The 23,136-nt window shown below is 34.5% G+C and overlaps 1 protein-coding gene across 6 annotated transcripts in view; it reads right to left on the reverse strand.

The window, feature by feature from the left end:
- The window catches only part of HTT (huntingtin), a 222,910-nt gene that overhangs the window by 155,619 nt on the left and 44,155 nt on the right, over positions 1-23,136 (reverse strand). For 4 of the 6 annotated variants that reach the window (XM_074229868.1, XM_074229867.1, XM_074229872.1 and 1 more), the window contains exons 6-10: positions 19,136-19,274; positions 9,875-10,016; positions 7,629-7,807; positions 4,660-4,864; positions 1,768-1,815 (exon numbers count right to left, since the gene is read on the reverse strand). In XM_074229868.1, coding sequence (XP_074085969.1) covers positions 1,768-1,815; positions 4,660-4,864; positions 7,629-7,807; positions 9,875-10,016; positions 19,136-19,274 — 713 coding nt within the window. The remainder of the gene's footprint in view (positions 1-1,767; positions 1,816-4,659; positions 4,865-7,628; positions 7,808-9,874; positions 10,017-19,135; positions 19,275-23,136) is intronic. The other 2 variants (XM_074229870.1, XM_074229869.1) reach the window with 1 other exon arrangement.

Here is a 23,136-nt window from a genome sequence, read left to right on the forward strand (position 1 = left end):
GTCAAACAAGCACAAGTAGCTGATTTGCTAATTACTCATCATCTTCTAACTAACTTCACTACAAGAAAAAGTATAAAAACTGAGACAATAACAAATGAATAACAAAACGTTTGGTTGAAATAGGGGACAAGAGGGGCGGCTAGAGCACCGGTCCTGGAGTCAGGAGTACCTGGGTTAAAATCTGACCTCAGACACTTAATAATTACCTAGCTGTGTGGCCTTAGGCAAGCCACTTAACCCCATTTGCCTTGCGAAAACTTTAAAAAAAAAAAAAGGAACAAGAAAATCAAGAAGAGAAAAAATACATATTATAAAAGAGGGATCCAGTAAATATTTGTAAGGTATATCAAGGAGTAGCAGTAAATCTTTCAAATTGGTAATTAGATTAGGCCTCAAACACTCACTAGCTGTTAAATTATGGGCAAGTCACTTAACCTCTATTTGTCTAAATTTCTTCAACAACAAAATAGGGATAATGACAGCACCCATTCCTCAGCACTGTTGTGAGGATTAATGAATGGTAAATCCCAAAGCATACAAATGTCAGCTATTAAATAAGGAATCTCAAGAACATCACACATCAGTGAAATAACAGTTATGAACTCTCTGGACCCCTTATTAACAGAATGCCCACCCATCCCTGTCAGGGCCAGACCTGTCATTAAAATAAGAACCTTCTTTGCTAAAAAATAAGACTTGCAAATCATCATGGGAAAAGCATCTTATACAACATTCAATGCTCATGGAAGAAATGTTTTATTTTATTGAAAAAATGAATGAATGAGAAAAAAAAGTGTCATTCTTTCAAGATTTCCAAACAGAAGATGACAGAATGTTCTTCAACCACAAAGGCATTCAGACTGAAAAAGACACTGAGAAGGACAATGCAAAAGTTCCTGACTTGTACAAGCACATGAGTGGATCCAATGTGCATTAAGTGAGGTAGTCAAATGAACATAAACTGCACAGGTTTGGTATTTAGTATTCAAAATATAGCTGACAAAAATGATAACAGGGCTCCAATTCAACAAAAATAAATGCTTAAGAATTCTAAATAGGAAAGAAAAAAAATTTTAAGTATCATTTGCCTAAACAAAATGAAGTTGAGAACATAGAAGCATACCTGCTTAACATTATTAATTAGTTCCACCAGAACAATACCTGAAGAGAAATTATATTACAGGTCTGTTATTTTCAAAGTACAATACTACACAAATGGGAAATAATGTTCCTGGGAATACAAAATTTAGGCTACAAAACGAGACTTTTACTGTAATCTGAGGCTAAAACAGTAAATCCAAATTCCAGGCCAAAGTTTAACAAAGGGGATCCAGTAGACCCAGAACATCAGGCTGGTCAAGGTACATTGACCAAAGGGACAGAGGCACCCAGGAATAACTGGGCTGAGCAGAACTGACTTATGATAAGGGTCTACTTATAATGCTTTAAATTAGTTATTATTTAATGATTTTGGTCAAAACTAAAGGCATGAATGAGCCAGGTATAATTTCGCCAATAACATTTGAAAATTTAAACATAAGCAACAAGAATAAAGACAAATTTGCAAAACTGTTATGACCCTGTTATCAAGGATTTCAGCAATATTTTTAAAGGTAAAAAGTATTACTAAGAATAATCATGGAAACTGAGTTCAAGTGTATTATGAAAATAGAGAAAGAAAATAAGTCATGGAAATAGAATCCAATATATTATGAAAAAAAAAAGGAATAATAAGATCACACAAGACTCTGACTTTAAAATAATCACCTTTTTGCTTTCTTGAAAGAACAGGGCTGCATGAAGACCCCCCTCCAGCTGCAAATCATAGAGAGCAAAAGATCAAAAGTAAGAAAATGGGCTGCTGAAAATAGGAAGGAATTTTTCAATAGCTTCAAAATAAGCTGATTTTCATGCAAACTAGAATTTAGCAAATATATTCCATAAACTTTAATTAAGGGTATAATCAATATTATTGTACTCTAGTTTGAGAATCTCAAAATTACATAAAAACATAAAAGTACTGAATACGAACCAGAAATGACCCAAAATATAAAACCCAGTTAAGTTATTTATATGACAGGACTATTTCATAAAATAGTAGAAACATTAGGATATTTGCTTGACCTATTCCAATACTTAAATAGGTAAATATAAAATGATTAGAGAATAAAACCTCTTTGGTTAAAAAAATTCTAAAAATCTTGTAAATTAATTGTTCATAAAGAAAAACATTTCATATATAAAACCATATTTCAACATACCAAACAATACATAGTAAGCACTATATAAATATTAGCTATTATTATTATGAGTCACCAATTTAATGCTGATTTAATGATATTTATATTCAGATTAGACAATTATTAGAATTACAGTGGATTTTTTCCTAATTTACCTAAAGTTGTCAAGAAAACAAAAAATGAGGAACATAAATGAACAAAGATGGATTACTGTTGAGAGTGGTAGATCAAAGTTTAATGGAAATATTTATGTTGACAGTCAGAATCCAAGAGAAAGACTCCTAAAAAGAGAAGCATTTCCAGATTAGAGATGATTTTTATAGAATTATGTCACGAAGATAGAACTATCACCCTAGAATATAGCTAGAGAGCAGAGACCTGCAGCCAAAGTCACCCAGAGGCCAAAATCCAGGACCACAAAGAAACAAGACAGGTCAGGAAATTCAGGTAAAGCAGGAAAACAGTGGTCAGGAAAGCTTTTCTGAGATTATCTGATAAGAGAGCAAAGAAACCAATTTTTTGTAGTAGCAGCCCCAATTTATAGCATAATGCTGTGTGTTCATAATAAAATACACAAATTCTTCTTGAATTGCCTGAGCTGATGAGTGGACAGGACAGAACATTTCATAGGATCTTAAGATTTAAAGCCAACAGGAAGATTATCAGTCTCACTCAATTTTGTAGATGAGGAAATCGAAGCCCAAAGAAAAGTGACTTCCCCAAAGACAAGAAGGAAATGGCAGACCCAGGATTTGAGTGGAGGCACTCAACAAGTGTTTGTTTTCCCAAAAAGTTAACATCTGAATACTCCAGGATTCCCATATCTCAAGATGACACCCCAGCTCACCTCTCTCAGTGGTTAAGTCACAAAATGTCTCACCCATACTAGATAAAAATCTTGATTAAGTCACAGAGCCCAGAAATTCCACTAATCAAAATTAAAAGCACTTTTTGGAACACAAATGGGCCTAAAAAATGTAAAGGCAATTAATTATTAACATCCTAGAATAAATTCATTTAGTCAGATTGCTTTTCACCCCCAACATCAAGTTGAAATCAACTTTACTGAGAAAATGGAAAACTTTATTTTGTGAATAGAAAAAAATAATTTTAGAATGTAGGCATTAGTTAGGTTTAAGGGTTGGGAAGTCAGGTGAAAAAGAAAAATAGTTGATATTAAGACACAGAAAGGGAATTAAGAGTCACAAAGAAAAACTGAAATGTTGTCTGACACTGGGTCAGAGATTAAATAAAAAGTAGTTACTCACTTTGTAAAATAGGATTCTAAAATAAATACAATACAAACCAAAAACCAAAGAACCACAATTAGGAAGGGAAAGTAAACCTGTTTTTATAGCCCTGGGACGTCAACATTCTGTTGACTAAGGGACCTGGTCTTTGTGGCCTGGCCGTAGAGTTCAGTTATATTAACCACAGGAACAAATACAGAAGTCTCAAAACATCAAAAGAAAATCTTGCTGCTAATAAGAAACATTCCGACAGCACTGTGAATAAGACACATAGGTGTCATCAATGACACCTAAATGATTATTAAGAGCTGAGAGTTGTTCCAGAGATAACTGATGGTATTAAAACATAAATTAATAATATCAACACCCAACCATCAATCAACAAGCTTAGTACACTACCATAGTGTAATAAGCACCTACACTATGCTGAGGATCTAAAAGTGAAACAGACCCAGCTCTCAAGAAATTTATATTACATTGATCACATTTAAGACTCTATAAAATGCAAACCAAATACAGGAAATTTGGAGAAGGCAGTAGCAAATGAAGAAAATGAAGAAAGGTCTCAAATGACAAGTAACATTTGAGCTGAGCTGTCAAGGAAATAAGGGATTCAAAAAAAAAAGATATGAAGAGAAAGTATATTTTGTCATCAAGAATGCTCAAAAGCACAAGAGCTGAGTTATATGTTGTGTTTCAGGAAAGCAAGATCAGTTTGGTTACAAAGCAAAGTACATAAAAGAAAAGAAAATACAATAAGCCCCAAAAGGTAAATTAGAGCTAGGCTGTGAGGGAATTCAAATGACAGAAGAGAGTGCATTTGCTCCTCCTGGCAATAGGGAGCCAGTGGATTTTATAGTGCAGAACAGTAACAAGGTCCCACAATTTTGTTATGGTGAAATTTTTATGAAAGTAAAAACTATAAATAATGTGAAACTCCATTCCTATGGAATTATTCTTTTGTATTAGGATTTTAATGATAATTAAAGTACACAAGTATGCTGGATTATGTTATTTCAAGTGAAAAGGAATCTTAAAAAATGAGATATAGACTTGATACTTATTAAGAAATATTGCAAAAATAAATATGAAATATTTAATTACAAAAGAAATATTGGAAAGTACATTATGCTTTTTAACTGAGAATCTTAGAATTCCAAATAACTGACCTATAAGTTCCACAATACTCCCACTTCGACTTCTGCTAGTGAACTCTTCTTTGGTCACATTGACCTGTCCAATACCACCTGCAGTGGTCAGGGCTTGAAGAAGCTCAGCTGGAGGTGTTTTGAAAAGTTGCTGTAATAGTTCTAATGCTCCAGTTACAACATTGTGGTCTTGGTGCTGGGTGTAATGCAAAGTCAATTCATATACCTAAGAACCAAAAAAGTAACAATGGAATAAGTCATTTTTTTTTGTTTTAGATGGGGAGGGGAAGATAGTAGAAGGAAGAAAGAAAGGGGCCTGGAAGAGAAATTTCAGTTAACTAAATTATAAGAGCTGGAAGAAGCAACAGTGATAATCACAAATCCTCAACTCAAAAATGATTTCTTGTCATGTGAATTAGTATTAGGAATTGATTTAAACAATATAGTATTGCTCAAAAACTATTATCTAGTTCATTTCTACTTGTACAAGACTGTTAAATAAAATTATTATGAAGAAAAATATGTAGCACAAAAAAATCAGTCCTTTCTTTGTTCCTATGAAATAACTATTTTCTTGTAACATGGAAAAAAGGAATTAGTTTTTAAGAGTTAGAAGGAATTTCTAAAGAACATATAGTTCAATTCTTTGTGGTTTACTAAGGAGAGAAACAAAAAAAAAAAACACAGAATCACAGCATTTCATAAGTGAAAGGGACTCTAGCAACCATTTAGTTCAAATCATACTTGTAAAAGAAGTTTCTTTACAACAAAAAGGAGACGTTCAAGCTTTGCTTGAAAGGAAGGAGGTGTCTCACTTTTAAGGCAGCCCGCTATATTCAAGGAGGTTTCTAGGAACTGTTTCTTTAAATTTGAGCCTATATTGAACATCTTTATGTATTTTGTTAGATGCCTTTACATTTATTTCTCTTAAATGTAACATTTGATTTGGCCCAATGTTCTAGATTGTCAAGAGTGTCCCTCCCAGTTTTAGATCATTTGTAAATTTAGTAAGCATGTATGCTATGTAAGTCACTGATAATGATAAAAATCTATAAGCACAATGGATAGAAAGCTAGTGGGGGGAGGGGGAGAAGACCTAGGTGTAAGTTCCACCTTCTCAGCAACCCTGATTGTGTGGGCAAGTTATTTAATCTCTCCATGTTCTAGAAAATTCTCTAAGACTATAATTTACAAAGAAGGTTTGAATCATATTAGTACCTGGAGTTTCCTCACCAAAGAGTTGCCTATACCAATGGAGGTTTAAATCCTAAATTTTTTCCTAAAGATAATGGTGTTAAACTGCATAAAGCCAACATGGATTTCCTGGAAACCTTAATGAACATCTCCTATCTAGTAAAAACTACATTTTGGATGTGGTCATTCCATAACATCAAGTAATACTTGTAAGAAATGATGAAACAAAGTGAATAGGAACAAAAAAAAAAAACCCTACTTTTACAGTAACAATGTAGTTTTTAAAAAAAAGCAACTTGGAAAAATTTAAGAAATTTGGTCAATGAAATGACTAAAGACAACTCCAGGGAACCCATGATGAAATATAATACCCATCGCATGTCAAAGACATCCTGGTATCTGGGTAAAACATGAGAATTTTCATACACAGTCAATATGTGTATTTGTTTTAACTATGCATATATGGAAGAAAAAATAAAGACAATTATTTTGTGAATCTTAATGAACTATCAATGTGGAAATCCACTAACCACTTGGTGACCTAATATTAGAAAGTTCCCAACTGCTTCGCAAGAATAGTACAACTATTTGCTGGTTTTGGATAAGGGAACATTGCAATTTTGTCCAAAAGAACAACTTTCACAATTGTAAAGTATTTATCTCTTCTCCTTCCCTTCTGCCCAAGGTCAGAGATTGTTCTCTTAACTATAATAAATTCTGCCTCTCAAATTATAAATATTCCCCTTTTCTCTGGTGGATCATCCACCAGATGGCTTCACGTTTCCCCTCTGTGAACACCACTTCTTCCTGAGATAAAGTGAGGTGAAGGAGGAAGGGAGTGAAAAAAGGAAGAGAGAAAGGGAGACAGACAGACAAGACAAGCATATAGATTAACAGATAAAGTATTCAATAAGTACTTTCTATGGGCCAGTAAACTATGTTAATTTTATTGAGTTTTAATGAAAGAGGACTTTCAAACATTCTAGAAGGAAAAAAAAAAACAAGAACTAAATAGAAAAGTGCAAGTGCAAAAACAGGAATTAGGGAAACAAAAATGTAAAGAAAAACAAAGAAGGATAAAATATTCATATTCAAATGGTGGGGAAGAGGAAATCTTTCTCAATACTATCATCCTTGGGGGTCATAGAGGAAGTCTAATTAGAGGAACTGGGAGTGGTTCTGTTAGATCTCCATGATCTTAAGAGAAGAATGGAAAGTGGGGGAAAGAAGGATTACTTTGGGAACGAAGGGAAAGGAAAGTTAGGGAAAATTATCCCATATTATTAGAATGCATAAATATACCTCAGGAGGAGGAAGCAGGGGAAGCAACTAACATTTGAACCCGATTCTCCTCTGAACTTATCAAAAGGGGAAAACATAAATACACATTTCACTCAGAAGGGAAATAGAAGGAAAAGAGAAAGAAAAGGGGAAAAAGGTAAGGGAGGAAAAGAGGGAGGACAGGATAAGGATTAGTCCCAAATCAAACAAATCCAAACAAAGAATATACAAAAAATTTCTATCTATTTTTGCAGATGACAAAGAATGAGAATGTGAAGGAATGTCCATAAATTGAGGAATGGATCAATATACAATAGTATAAAAATGTGATAGAATAAAATGGTAAGAAATGATGAGGAAGATGGTTCCTGAGAAATCTGGGAAGACTTATATAAACTGATACAGAGTGAACCATATAGTCCTTAAGAAATACATCTTGACTCAATGATCTGTAATTCTAATCACATAACTCAAAGTTTCAGTTTTCATACTTATTTCAGAATTATGCTGTTTACCTGGATGAGCTGGTCTAGAGAAGGTGAGACTTCAGTTTCTTTTCGGGTGACACCAAAACTGCCTTTCAAACTCATGTCCTTGACTTGCTGTTGGAGCAAGGGAATTAAATACCTCAAAGTAAGCAACACTCCAAGAATAAAAAGAGTAGAATGTTCCTCCTCAACAGGAACTAGTAAGCCTATAAAATAGCAAGCAAAAGTTGTTAGCATCTGATTAATAAGCTTAACTATCAAACAATTCTAGTAGTTCTATGTCTCAAATACAAAAATAGTTCATTTAAAGGAAGGTATTAATGGATAAAAATAAGAACTATTATTGTAAAGAGAAGTGGTGTCAAATACAAATAGGGCTTCATATTGACTTACAATTAATAATATAATTAATAATAAAAATATAAATAGCATAATAATAGCATAAATTAATAATATCAATGTTGTATTCTGTTTTTATTTATTTTATTTATTTTCCTCTATATTTCCCAATTACATTTTTTTTTCTGTTTTTTTTCAAGGCAAATGGGGTTAAGCGGCTTGCCCAAGGACACACGGCTAGGTAATTATTAAGTGTCTCAGGTCAGATTTGAACCCAGGTACTACTGACTCCAAGGCCGGTGCTCTGTTCCCTGAACCACCTAGCCACCCCCCAATTACATTTTAATCTAGTTTGGAACTCAAGAATTTTACAGGGTCCCCACCCAGCCACAAGTTGACATCTTATAAATGGGTTTAACCATATTTGTAAACTGAACAAGAGCTTCTCATTTTATATATATTCTATTCTCCACCTAATATATATCCTTCCCCACCAACTCTACCTATCCAATTTGTCTCCATTCTTCAAGATCTAAATCAAACATCATCTCACTTTAACAGAGGTTTTCCAGTCCCTCCAACTGAAAGATCTCTCCATCTCCAGAACTACATGAGAATTCTGTATCTTATTTCCTTTCAGTCTTGATTGTAATGCAGTTTTTTGCATATATATATATATATATATATATATATATATATATATATATATGTATCTTCTCTTCACCTAGATCTTAATCTCCATGAGGCTGAAAATGGTGTCTTATTCTTCTTTGAATACTCCACTAAGTATAGGATTAAGTCTTGAATGAGAAATATTTTAAATTAAAGAATTAAAATCCCTATTTTCCCATTTGGGGTTTCCTATTGCCATTATATTTGATTACAGGGCAGTTGGATAGCACAGTGGATAGAGCACTGGCCTTGAAGTCAGGAAGACGGAATTGAGTCCAGTCTCAGACACTTGATACTTAGTAGCTGTGTGACCTTGAGCAAGTCCTTCACCCTGATTGCCTCATATCCAGGGCCATCTCTAGTAGTACTGATTCACATCTGGCCACTGGACTCAAATGGCTCCAGAGCAGAAAGTGAGGCTGGTGACTTAGACCCCCTCACTCAAATCCAATTTCATGTGCTTGTCCCAGCATCACATCCCTGATGTCAGTCTTCTTCGAGAAAGAAGGACCAAAAACTCATCAGATTTGATTACACAAATTCAATTTAACATTTTAAAAAGTTATCAGCTAAGCACTGGGGTGATAAAAATAAGTAAGATAGAATCCCTGCCCATAATAAAGTTACTGTCTATGAGGCAAGAGACAACATTAATGCCAAAAATAAGATCAAACCAGAGATCTAGACAAAATGTGCTAAAAAAACTGAAGGAGAGTGAAATTCTTTTTAGCTATGAACATTTGAAAACCTTTCATAGAGTGGGGGACACCTGAGTTGAGGCTTGAAAGAAAACTATAAAACAAAGAATACAAGCAGTGTCTATAAGCAGAAATGAATAAGCCTCAATTGAAGCTAGAGGGGAGCCACAGGCATCATTAAGCCCTTGTGAACTTTACAATGCAACCCACACCATCAAAAAGCACAACAACAAATGGGGGGGGGGGGGTAGAAGAACTTGAAAGGGCCTTGCCTGCAGGCCACAGGTTGGACACACTTGCTCTACATTATAATGCCTCTCCAAGTTTAATATTAACCAGTAAGAGAAAGGGCAAAAAATGCTATGATCCACAAAGTTGGTAAAGTTTTCATAAAATCCAGGTAAAGATCATGATCTTCACTAGTTTCTTCTCTTTCACTAACATCCCTAATATTGCAAAAAGAAATGGCGTCAAACTCAAATAGAAATAGATCCCATTTTATTATTTCCCAACATGAAAAACTACAGAGCCTCTACTATGCCTTAAAAATTTATTTCACCTTACCTAAAAGTACATTAAGTAACCAGGTATAAAAATACTGTGTCCTCCTTGAATGTTGACAGATGCTCACCGCTGATCCAGCTGCTGTTCGCCGAATTGTAGGAGAACTTGACTTGAGATTAGCTATAAAAGCTTTTAATAATACCTATGGAGACAAAATTTAAGAAACTAAAAAAAGTCAGATCAAAACAGAGGAATATCTTTATGAATTAACAATTTTTCCAAAACTTGATGAATCTACTTTTTTCTTGAATTTATTGTAACATCAAAAAATCACAACATTATTAGATTAATCAAAAATGAATACCCTTATACCTGTTTTTCTTACATCTATATTAACTGCTAAAAAGCTGATAAATGAGAGATGTTATATGGTCTAACCCTCTTCATTTTACAGGTAAGGAAATAGGAGGGGAAGGGAAGTTAGGAGATTGGTCGAGACAAAACAGAAACAGAAAATCATGATTTACTGAGAACTTAGGCTCATCAAAATTCACACAAGAACATCATTTTCATAAAAATCTACTACTGATGTGAAATGTCAACAAGTAATCATAATTTTATCCCATATAACTATTCCTTTGAGAGTGTAATGAAAGAGTATGTAAAAGTATATAAAAGTCACACAAAAGGCAATTGTGGATTTAAACAATCTTAAGAGATAAATATACTTGAAAAATCAGTCAAAATGGCCATCCATCTACATAATAGCCAACAACTAATTTCATGTCCTTAATTAAAAATGCTGAACTCAATTTTTTAAGGATGTGGGGAAGGAATTGAAGACATATTAAACTTCACCATGGGCCAGGCACGATGCTAAGCAAATGTTTCTCATTTGATTCTGAGAGCAGTCCTGGGAAACAGTTGCTATTACTATCCAAAGTTTACAGGGAGTAAACTGAGGCAGTTAGCATTAGGTGAATTACCCAAGAACACACAGTCAGCAAGGGTTAGAAGCCCAACTACAACTTGGGTTTTCCTGACTCTGCTGCAACCCCTCAGCTGTCTCTGAAAATATCCAAATCTCTGGTGACCCACGGGGTTTTTATTTTTCTCTTTTCATCCATCCTAGTTTTGAACTGGAAAAACTCACAAGATAAACGGAGTCTGTCACCTAGGGCCACAAAGAGGTTTATCAACAGAACAGAGAATCAAGGGACAAAGGCCTGAAGACTCTTTGTGGCCACAGTCACTCAGGAAACTGACTATTAAGTTGCAGTTGTCATCAGCCACGTAGCATTTATAAAGTCTTTACCATGTGCTCAATTTTGGGCAGAGAAAGAAAAGGGCAAGGATGTCCCTGCTCTCAAGGAGTTCACAGTCTAACAGGAAAGCATCATGCAAAACAACTACAAACTACAAAAAAAACACAGATGGGGTAAATTGGAAATGCTCTCAAAAGGAAGCAGGATTAGGAAGGTTTCTTAGTGAAAACAAGACTTTAATATAAATATTTTATTTGTTTTCCAATTATATACAAGAGTAGTTACTACCTATTTTTTTTGGTAATGATTTAAATTTACAATTCCCCCCAACTTCCCTTCCCCCACCCCCCAACAGGAAGGCAGTCTGACTGAAAGCAAAATTTCAGGTTAAGACTTGAAATAAGACAGGAAGTCTAGGAAGTGAGATGAAGGAGAGACTCAGGCATAGGGTATAACCAGAAACAGGGTAGAAATGATCCGAGACAGAAAGAAGAGCAAGAGACCAGTGTCACTGGATCTCAGAGGGCATGATGGAAAATAAGGCACAAGAAAACTAAAGGTAAAAAAGGGATCACCTTATAAAGCCAAACCAAATAGAGGATTTTATATTTGATCCTGGAGGAAAGAGGAAGCCACTGGACTTGAATGCAAAGAGAAATATGGTCAGATATGCACTTTAGGAAGATAACCTTGACAGATAAAAATGGAGGATGAACTGGGATCAGGAGAGACTTTTAGGCAGGAATATCAATAGTCCATGCCTGAGTTAGGGAGGAGCCTGCACAGGAAGGAGACAGTGTCAGAGGACAGAAAGAAGCATATAGAGGAGATAGTAATGAAGAAAGAAATGATAGGAGTTTGCAAATGAGTATGGGGCAGGAAAAAGGAAGTAAGAGAAGGTAAAGAATTAATGATGATGATGTGGGGTGAAAGCCTGGGGGCCTAGGAAGATGGTGGCATCTCCAACAATAACAAAAAAAAGTTAGGAGGAGGAGATAATTTGTCAGGAAAAGTAAATCTTGAGTTTATGTTGTTTATGAGGTATTCAATTCAGGATATTCACTAGGTAGTAATAGGAAATTCAAACTGGGAGGTCAGGAGAAAGGTTCGGGCTGGGTCAAAAAAAAATCTGAGAATCATCTGTATGAAGAAAAAGAGTTGAATCCAAGGGAGTTAATAAGACCACCAAGTGAAATAGTGCTGAAGAGAAAAGGCTCCAAACAGAGCCCAAGGGATATCTACTGTTAACAGTTTGACCTGGATGCAGATCCAGCAAAAGAGATTAGGAAGGTTCAGGCAGACAGAAAGGAGAACGGAGAAGTGTCACAGAAACCTAGAGAGAAGGCAGTATAAAGGAGAAGAGGGAGATCAACAGTGTCACCCAAAGGCAGTCATTGAATTTAGCAGGTAAGAGATCAGTAGTACCTTTGGAGAAAATAGTTTTGGTCCAACTGGGAGCCAGATTGGGAGATTTGATCATTATTAGGAACCAGACTGCAGAATTAAGAGACTGAGAGGAGAGAAGGCATACTTAACAAATTTAGTCACAAAAATCAGGAATGATGTAGAACAAAAGTTATCAGAGAAAACTAGGATCAAGTAAGTGTAATAGGAAGATGGTATAAACACAAGCATGTTTGTAGGCAAGAAGGAAGCTGCCAGTAGACAGGAAGAAATTAAAAATAAGTAAGAAAGGGGGTTGATAGAAAAGTTAATCTGATGGAATGGGCTGCTACCTTGTTTATGGAGAGGATAAAGGACCCCTATAGGAAGGGGTCAAGGAGGAGAAAATGGCAGAAGGCAATCAAAGACTAAAATCATGGATTCCTAAAATACTAATATAAATTCTATCAAGAAAAAAGTGCTTACAAGACCAACAAAAAAATCAACAATAAATAGGGGCTCTTTCTAATATTATCAATAATTCTTTAATTGCTGAATCTGATTATTTAACTCAATTCTCAATCCTTTTCAAACTATCTGACTTCATTTAACACAAATGATCACCTGCTCCTCTAAGACTCTTGATACTAGTTTTTCCTGGTTTGCACCTTACTTGTCTGGAAAGTCTCTAAAGTTTTCTTTCCTTGCTCATCATCTATACTTCAAGCACATCTGTGGGTATTCCCCAAGATTCAGACCCTCTTCTTTATTCCCTTAGGTGACAATCTTATCAACCTAATAATCTATTATCTCAATGCAAATAATTACCAGTACCTTTAGCTTCAGCCAAACATTAAAAAGTACTATTAAACATTTCAAACTGAATGTTCCTGCGGAAACAACATAAATGTTCTTGTTAGTTTCTCTAGAAATAGTAAAACTGTTAGTTCCATGGTCTAAAATATCTTTATCTTATCCTTCTAGGCTAGAAGGCAAGTTGGGACAAAAGGAGGCCTTTTTCTTAGGGAGACACGTTAGGCTGACAATTAGGATGATAACCAAAACAAAATAATACCTCATCTTATTTAAGTCAATTTCCTTTCAAATCCTTAAGTGGATGGGCTATTGATCAGAATAGGAGCAGCCTCCTCTTCCCACCAACCCCTGAAGCTAAGGCTGTATGACCCACCCATCTCTTCTGAGAAAGGATGAAGATACTAATTCCAAGGGGCAAGTCAATTTTTTCCAGGAAAACATTTGAATGACTTGACTGTAATGGACAAGAAAGAAACAGCATTGTTATTTATTATTATAAAATGTTACAATTTGAAGGAACCATATTTTAAGATATCATGATCAATTAACATAGATCTATGTTTAGAATGGTTATACATGTACTGTCTATATTTTTGTCAGGGGGACGGAAGCAAAATCTTGCCAAAAAAAAAAATGTTTGAAAGCTATTGTTGCATGTTGTTGGAAAAATAAATAAATAAAATATTAAAGATATTAAGATCCTATCAAGATTCTTCTGTTACCTCAAATCACTCGAAGCCAAGTCTCATGTGAGAGAAAATGAAGGACAGATTAAGGAAGGGGGAAAAATTTTTTACCAATTTGGACTTTTCTCTCCAAATCAGAAATGCTTGGCATACAGAACAATGATAAATTAAATATAATTATTTCTGGCAAACTTGTGTCTAAAATACACATTACATTATTAATAATTTTCTTTCTTCATTATACTGGATAGCTTAAATTTAATGTTACACAAACACATGTGCATACACACATAAACAGATAAACATATGTGACTATTTCTTCTTTTTATGTACATACTTATAAATATACTTGTTATCTGCTTCATTACAATATAAGGTATTAGCCTCCTTACTAGCAGGGACTGTTACATTCTTTATATTTTATATCCACAGTATCTTGCGCATAGTAGCTATTGTTCCCTGACTGGTAATCTTATCCACAAGTAGGCTGTGCACCAATTGAACATTCTGCTTAATGGCTATCCATTATGCCTGAAACACCTCCTTCATCTCCAACTACTACTAGAATTCCTTTTTTCCTTTCAAATTAAACCCAGAGTCAACTTCTATATATGAAATACATATATGAAATCCTTCCCAATCTACCTAACTTATGCTGTCTCCACCCTCAAAGTTGCCTTGTATTTATTGTATATATATTTTGCACAATCTTTTTATATATAGAAGTTGTTTCTGCCTTAATAATATAGAAATCTCCTTGATGCCAGGGATTATTTCATTTGTCTTTATATTCCCTACGAATATATGTTGATGTTCAGTCCTTCTTCATGACCCCATGGACCACACTATTCATGGAATTTTCTTTTTTTAAAAAAAAATTTTATTAATTGTTTATCCAACTATATCAACAATAGTTTTCACCAATTTTTTTGCAAGGTTTTGAGTTTTACAATTTTCTCCCTCCCTCCCTTCCCTTCCCCACCCCCCTCCCCAACAGAAAGCAATCTGATACAAGCTCTACAAGTATAATTATGCTAAACATAGATCCATATTAATCATGATATGAAAGAAGAATCAAATTCAAACAGAAGAAAAACATTTAAAAAGTGACAATACATAAAGCAACTTTTAAAAACTGAAAATAACCAGCTCTGGTCTTCATTTAAACTCCACAGTTCCCTCTCTGGACATGGCTGGTATTTTCTATCACAAATGTTTTTAAATTGTCATCTATGATGTACTGCTGAAATGAACAAATCCATCATGGTTGATCATCACACGATGTTCCTGTTAGGGTGTATAATGTTCTGCTGGTTCTGCTCATCTCTCTCAGAATCAAATCTTTCCAGGCTTTTCAAAAATCCTGTCCCTCGTGACTTCTTATAGTGCAGTAGTGTTACATCATCACATATACACCACAACTTGTTCAGCCATTCCCCAACTGATGGGCATTCCCTCAATTTCCAATGCATTGCCACTTAAAAAAGAACTGCTGTAAATATTTTTATATCTGAGGGGTTTTTACACTTTTTCATGACCTATTTGGATCCAAGGGTATACAGTTTTATTGCCCCTTGAGAATAATTCCTAATTGCTCTCCATAAAGTTTTAAACAGTTCACAACACTAACAATGTATTAATGTTCCAGTTTTCCCATATTCCCTCCAATATTAATCATTTTCCTTTTTAGTCATACTGACTGATGGGTGAGGTGTTACCTCAGAGATGTTTTAATCTGCATTTCCCTGATCAATAATGATTTAGAACAATTTTTCCATATGACTATACAGCTTTAATTTACTCATCTGAGAATTGTCTTCCCATATCCTTTGACCATTGATTTCCCAAGGAATGATTTGGTTTCTTATAAATTTGATTATATATATATATATATATTATATATATATATATATATATTTTAAATATATATGTATGTTCTCTCTCTCTATATATATATACATTCTATATCTATATGTATATAATCTCTATATATACTCTATATGTATATATTCTGTGTGTGTGTGTGTGTGTGTGTGTGTGTGTGTGTGTACTCTTTATATTTTAGGAATGAGTCCTCTGTGAGAAATACTAGTTGTAAAAATGGTTTCCTAATTTAACGTATTCCTTTTAATCTTGGTTGCCATGGTTTTGTTTGTGGAAAAACTTCTCAATTTAATGTTAACTAAAATTATCCATTTTGTCTTTTATAATGCTATCTCCTTTGGTCATAAAAATGTTCCCCTTTCCATAGATCTAACAGATAAGGGGTTTGCCATTTCCTTCTCCAGTTCATTTTACAGGTGAGGAAACTAAGGTCAACAGGGTGAAATGACCTCCCCAGGATCACACAGCTAATAAGTGTCTGAGGCTTGATTTGAACTCAAGAATATGAGCCTTCCTAACCCCAGATCTGGTACTCTTTCCACTGAGTCACCTGGCTACCTCCAGAGATAACTTCCTCATTAAAAAATTTCCAAATCCTTTTTCAAAGAAACAAATTTGAAGCAATCAATTTTCAAGAATAGTCTTCCATTACTGAGCCAAAACTTATTTCCAGGGAACACATCAAACTAGGGAATACCATCGTAAGGAACTATCCAAGAACAGGAATAAGCATTTAATAAATGTTGGCTGACTGACCGACAAAACATCACAAAGTTTCAGGACTTTCTCATCCCACTTAACCGAATGAGTTCTAGAATTCTTCACACTGCATTGGAAGAATGCTGCAAGGCCATCTAACCTATCCATACCAGGGCAGAAATTGTACTGCAGTGATCTATCAAATGATTACCTAGTGCCCCAAGACTTCAAGGAATCGAAAACTCACCACTACCTAAAAGGTGATCCACATTTATATAAGAGTTATATTAACACTACTTTTATCAACTTTTAACTACTACTCCTAATTCTGCTCAGGGTTCTTTAAAGTCAAGTTTAAAAAAAAAAGTGGTCCTTCTTCTAAACAACCATCATCAACATAAAGAATGTCATCATATTGTCCCCTTAAGTGTTTTGCCTGCAGTATAAAAGCCCTTTGTTCCTTCAACAGTTAATCCCAGGGACATAACAGACTTAAATCTCAAAACAAGTGGTTCTTAAAAACTAAGTTTCAGGGGTGGCTAGGTGTCTTAGTGCATAAAGCACCGGCCCTGGAGTCAGGAGTAGCTGGGTTCAAATCCAGTCTCAGACACTTAATAATTACCTAGCCATGTGGCCTTGGGTAAGCCACTTAAGCCCATTTGCCTTGCGAAAACCTAAAAAAAAAAAAAAAAAAAACTAAGTTTCATCTCTGTTAACTGCTAGCTGTACAGCACTGGGCAAGACACTTAATCTATCCAGAAATCAAAAGGGTCAAATGGGTCATTAGTCAAATGAGAACTGGATAAAAGGGTCACTACAGTTTCCTTCCAACTCGGCTTCTACAACATGATTCTGTTAATGCATGCTGCTCATACAATGAAAACAATGGGACTATTTACAGACTGTGCTAAGACATACTGAGAATGAAAAGATCCATAGTTATACAGAAGAAATAATCACTATAGGAAGAATGAATTATTAATTATCAATTAATTATATCAATTATTAATTAATTATTAATGTCCCTGTCCTGAACCATTCAAGTCATCTCTTTGTTCAGCAAATATTCATTGAGTACCCACTATATGAAAGGCTTTGGGTTAGGTGCTTCAAGGCAATAAAACAATTTTCTGTATATATATATATATATTAGATATTTTTAAAAAATTGACTGTCTTTCCCACAACCAGAGAAGAAAAAGAAACAAAATTATTACTGTTACACTCCTCACTTCCATTTACAAATGAGAACACTGAGTAACAGGAAGGATAATTTCCAATTAGTGGTAAAGCAGGGAACAGACACTAACATCTCTCATTCCCCAATTCAGTGTTCTTAACTGCCCTCACCAAGGAAAAATTCCTAACTATCCATTCTAAAGAGACCCTCAAGGGTTTAATAATTTACATGTTCCCTGTTCATCAGAGCTCCTAGAATATAATTCTTTATGAATGTCTGGATATGAGTCCCAACTGGTGTCCACTTACTTCCTTACTAAGTCCTTGTTGAGGAAGAGTCTCTCTCTCTCTCTCTCTCTCTCTCTCTCTCTCACACACACACACACACACACACAACATTCAAATAAAGGAAATAATATAAGAATAAGAAATAAAGTTTTTCCACTAGACATTAAACATCAAAGATAAAGAAAAATCCAGGGGTGGCTAGGTGGCGCAGTGGATAGAGCACCAGTCCCAGAGTCAGAAGTACCTGAGTTCAAATCTGGCCTCAGACACTTAATAATTACTTGTGTGGCCTTGGGTAAGTCACTTAACCCCAGTGCCTTAAAAAAATAAAGAAAAATTCATATGCTTAAGGGATCTAAAAGAAGACAGACTTAATGATGATGAAGATGATAAAGACGACAATGACAATAATAATGATAACTGTTATTTCTCCAATGCTTAAAGGCTGGTTAATTTCTTTATGTGCTCTTACCATTAAACAACTATATATATAATAAGTTCTCCAGATATTAATAGTTGCATTTCACAGCTGAAGAAACTGAGAAAGGTAAATAATGTAGTCATATATTCAATCATTTTCAGAGGAGGGTCCCTCCTGACTTCAAGACCAGCATTATTTAGTAGTTACAGTACAAAGAGATGCCAATGACCTTTCATAAGTTCTAAAATTTGGACATAGAAGTGACCTATCAGGTCATCTAGTCCAACTCCTTATTCCACAAAAACTAAGGAGGAAAAAAAAAGTGATCAAAGTGACTCAAAACCCTACTTCTGCTATTACTTCCCAGTTATTAGCTTGCATAATATTCAAATACCCTTAACTAGCTAAAAGATTAGTTCAATACTACAAAAAAATAGCACCATACACATCCCCAAATCTTTAAATTCTGTGTCTGAAAATGGCAACCTTAAAATGATACTTTTAAAAAAATTAATTTTACAAGTGAAAATCTCCTAATCTTATGACGTTCCAATTAGCCCAATTCAAAGAAGCAATTTGAAATTTCACCAGCAACTTTATTTATGTTAACATACTTATTAGCAACAAATTTCAAGACGTACAAACCACAAATCTATATGGGATGGGTCTCAAGTTCATGCATTTGAAAAAAGCAACCATACCTTAATTTCATTGTCATTTGCAAAGTTGCCAAAAGATGCCATAATTTTCGGTATAGCAGCTGCCAAAGTCTCTTGTACAGATTCCTCTGTTCGCTTGCTTATTCGAGTAAGACAAGGTAAAAGGTTTACCAAATATGGTCTGTAAACATGAAAATATAAGAATTATTCCTTCTATTAATAGTAACAAGAAAAAATCTTAACATATGATAGTATGGGGTGAAAATAAAAAAACTTCTATGATATTTATTCGTAAGAGACAAATTTGCTTTTGCAGGATAATCATGGCTTCTTTGCCTTATGGGATCCAAGACTGGAATAAGGCTGTGAAAGGGTGCACATTATTCAAAAGAAAAAAGGACAGACAAAAGTAGAAAAGAGAACAATTGTATGCTAAGAAAATACATATATGTGGGGAAAATATAGGAGTCAAGCATGATAGCCAAGTATTTGGGTGAAGATAAAAGGAGGCAGAAACAAAAGCAATATTGTCTTTTAGTGTATTTTTCAAAACCACATGGACAAAAAAGAAACAAAACAGATGAGGATGTCAAATCAATTATCTATCTGCTAGCTCCATTTTCCTTCAAAATAAAAAAGCTAATAATTTCTTGAATAATAATGATCATTTCCTTCCTTGAAAAAGAGAGCAAAAAAAAGATTGACATTATGACTCCGACCCTCATCAACCAAGAACTGCTTTAAAAAATGGAAATGAAAAATCAAAAACCCTGAGAGGGAATGACTACTTCATGTTAAGAGTTCTTTTCAGGGGTGGTTAGGTGGTGTAGTGGATAAAGCACCAGCCTTGGAGACAGCAGTACCTGGGAGTTCAAATCCAGTCTCAGATACTTAATTACCTAGCTGTGTGGCCTTGGGCAAGCCACTTAACCCCATTTGCCTTGCAAAAACCTAAAAAAAAGAAAGAGTTCTTTTCAGAAGAGGAAAAGCATGGTCTGACATAGACACCAGATTTGGGGAAAACATATTTCAAAAGATTCAAACCAGGGTAAATAACAGTCCAGGGCCTATAACTGTAAAGGACAAGCCATCTAAGGAGCAACAAGAAGTTCTCAAGAATAAAATACTGACTTGGCAAATAAACCAATTCCAGTGGAGAAAGGAAGGAAAGAGAATCCAGAGACCATACTAAGGGCTTTATAAATATGATCTTATTTGAGCCTTACAACAACCCTAGGAGGTTGGGGTTATTGTTATTCCTATTTTACAATTGATGAAACTAAGATATATATACATATATTTATATATAGAGAGAGAGGTTAATGATTTGCTCAGAGTTCCATAGTTGTAAGCACCCAAGGCCAAATTTGAACTAAGATCTTCCTAATTCCTCTATTAGTACTCTTCCAAGAAGCAGAAAAAAGATTATTTTGCTTTATTCTCAATATTCTGCAAATTATCTAAAGAGAACAAGATACTGGTGAATACATATGTGAATAGATAACCTATCAATCAATATAACTTTTTAAAAGATGGATAGCAAAAACAAATTAAAAATAAATTTCTGTGATCCTATAAAAAAGTCTAAGGAGAATTTAGAATGAGTTGATCTAGTAAAACAATACAAAAAAATTTACCATTTTTGTGGTTTAAAAAAGTCTCAAAGAAGCAACTAGACTACTGGGCAGATAGAAAAGATGAAAATAATGTATGATGGAGAGAAAACTTTTTAACTAAGATTCTGCTTTAGTTTTCTCCAAGAAGTATGTTGGAAAGGAAAAATAAATATGATTAATAGAGAGTTGGCAACCAAGATAAGTAGGAAGAAGTCCATTGGCTCTTCATCAGATTGATCATCGGGACTAAATGAAATGCAACCCAGTGAACCTAAAAGATTTGGCACATGTGATAATGCAGTGATTCTGAAACATTATTCTCTAAATTGGAAAAGAGCAAATTTCTCACTTTACCTAAGTCAGTGGAATAAGCAAAATTTAGGTCAATTGTTAGCCTGACCCCAGTTCTTCCTGAGAATGGTTAGTGAACATCAAGAAAAGGAAGTAGTGACTACAAAGAGACAGAAAGGCTGTATCAACAACAGGTCATGTCAATTTCCTTTTCTTGACCAAATTAAGCAGAAAACATGAAGATAGTACAGATTTTAGTAAAACATTTCAGGGATGGTTATGTGGTGCAGTGGATAAAGCACCGGCCTTGGAGTCAGGAGGACCTGAATTCAAATCTAGCCTCAGAAACTTTTATTACCTAACACAATTACCTAACTGTGTGATAATTACCTAGCTGTGTGACCTTCAGCAAGTCACTTAACCCCACTGCCTTGCAAAAACTAAAAAAAAAAAAAGCTTCAGAAACTATCAGGACAACATGAAGCAATGCTGACAAGACAATAATATTATTATATTGTACACAACATAATTATATTGATTTGGAATTGCCTGAAAAACCATGATGGTTCAGTTTCTGATGACATGCTCCGTGGATCTTTGTTTGATTTTATAACACTTCATATTTTTATCAAAGACTCCTTTAAAAGCCTATAAGTTATGTCTATGAAAGTTGAACATGACACAAATCTATGAGAGAAATCCAATTCAGTGAATAACAACTCATATCCAAAACCATCTCAACAAGCTTAAAACTTAGGCTAAATCTAATTAGATGAAATTTAATAAGGAAAAATGTAAAGGCTTACAATTGAGTTCAAAAAATTAACTCCATAATATCTACCACCAGATAGAGAACTGATAAATTCAGAGTAATGACTGAGTTACGTTTTGTTCCCTTTATTATTCCTACTTTGTTTTAGGAAATATAGATAATACAAAAATGTTTTGCATAATTTCATATGTATCATAAAAATCTTATTTCCAGCCTTCCTAGAAAAAGGGAAAGAATTTGGAACTGAAAATAAAATCTTTTATTAAATAACTGAACAAGTCTAAGAAGAGCATCCTGTCTAGAGAGTTTTGAAGACATAGGAGAAATTCAGTATGACTCAGCAATGACAATTTCCCCAAATCTTATTTAATCTTAGAAGATGTCAAGAAACACAAAGCTTGGGGCAGCATGGTGGCGCAGTGGATAGAGCACTGACCTGGAATCAGGAGGACCCAAGTTCAAATCTGACCTCAGACACTTAATAATTACCTAGCTGTGTGACCTTGAGCAAGTCATTAACCTCAATGCCTTGCAAAAACCATAAAAAAGAAAAAGAAATAAGCAGCTTCTGGAAACAAGGAGACAATCCTACTACTGTGCTCTCAAAGAACATTTCCTCTGGGTGGTACAATGTCAGAATATTGATAAGTCAAAGAATGTCCAGAGCAGAACAATCAGGACAGCCAAGAACCTCAAGTTCATACCATCAATTAACAGAATCGAGGAAGGTTAACAATTAGAAAAAAAAAGATTCAGTGGGAACACAATTTCCTATCATATATGAAAGACTTTTATGGAAAATAATCTAGATTTATTCTACTTGGCCCCAGAGAGAAGAACCAAGTCTTGGGTTATAAGTTTTAAAGGTTGGGGCAGCTAGGTAGCACAGAGGATAGAGCACTGGCCCTGGAGTCAGGAGTACCTAAGTTCAAATCGGGCCTGAGACACTACGTGGCTTTGGGCAAGCCACTTAACCCCATTTGCCTTGCAAAAAAAAAAAAAAAAAACTTAAAAAAAGGTGTAAAGGTAAATTTAAGTTTGATATAAAGAAAAACATCCTATGAATCAGTTATCCAAAAGCAAAATGTACTGTTTCAGGGGATCATGGGGTTCCCCCTTTAAACATTTTTTTCCTTTTAAATTTATTTTTATTCTCATTTTGTACAATTTTTTTTTACATTAATAAAATATTCTTGTTTACCAAGTAAACAAAATACCCCTCCTCCCCCATGAATATAGATAGACTTGTTTGGGCGAAAAAAGTAAAGGGGAGAGAAAAAAATTAAAATAAAAAAATAATAATAGTAATAATTGTAGGTATGGCCAGGTGGCGCAATGGACGAAGCAACAGCCCTGGAGCCACG

The sequence above is a fragment of the Macrotis lagotis genome, chromosome 3 (genome assembly GCF_037893015.1).
Source record: "Macrotis lagotis isolate mMagLag1 chromosome 3, bilby.v1.9.chrom.fasta, whole genome shotgun sequence".
NCBI classification, from domain to species: Eukaryota; Metazoa; Chordata; class Mammalia; order Peramelemorphia; family Peramelidae; genus Macrotis; species Macrotis lagotis.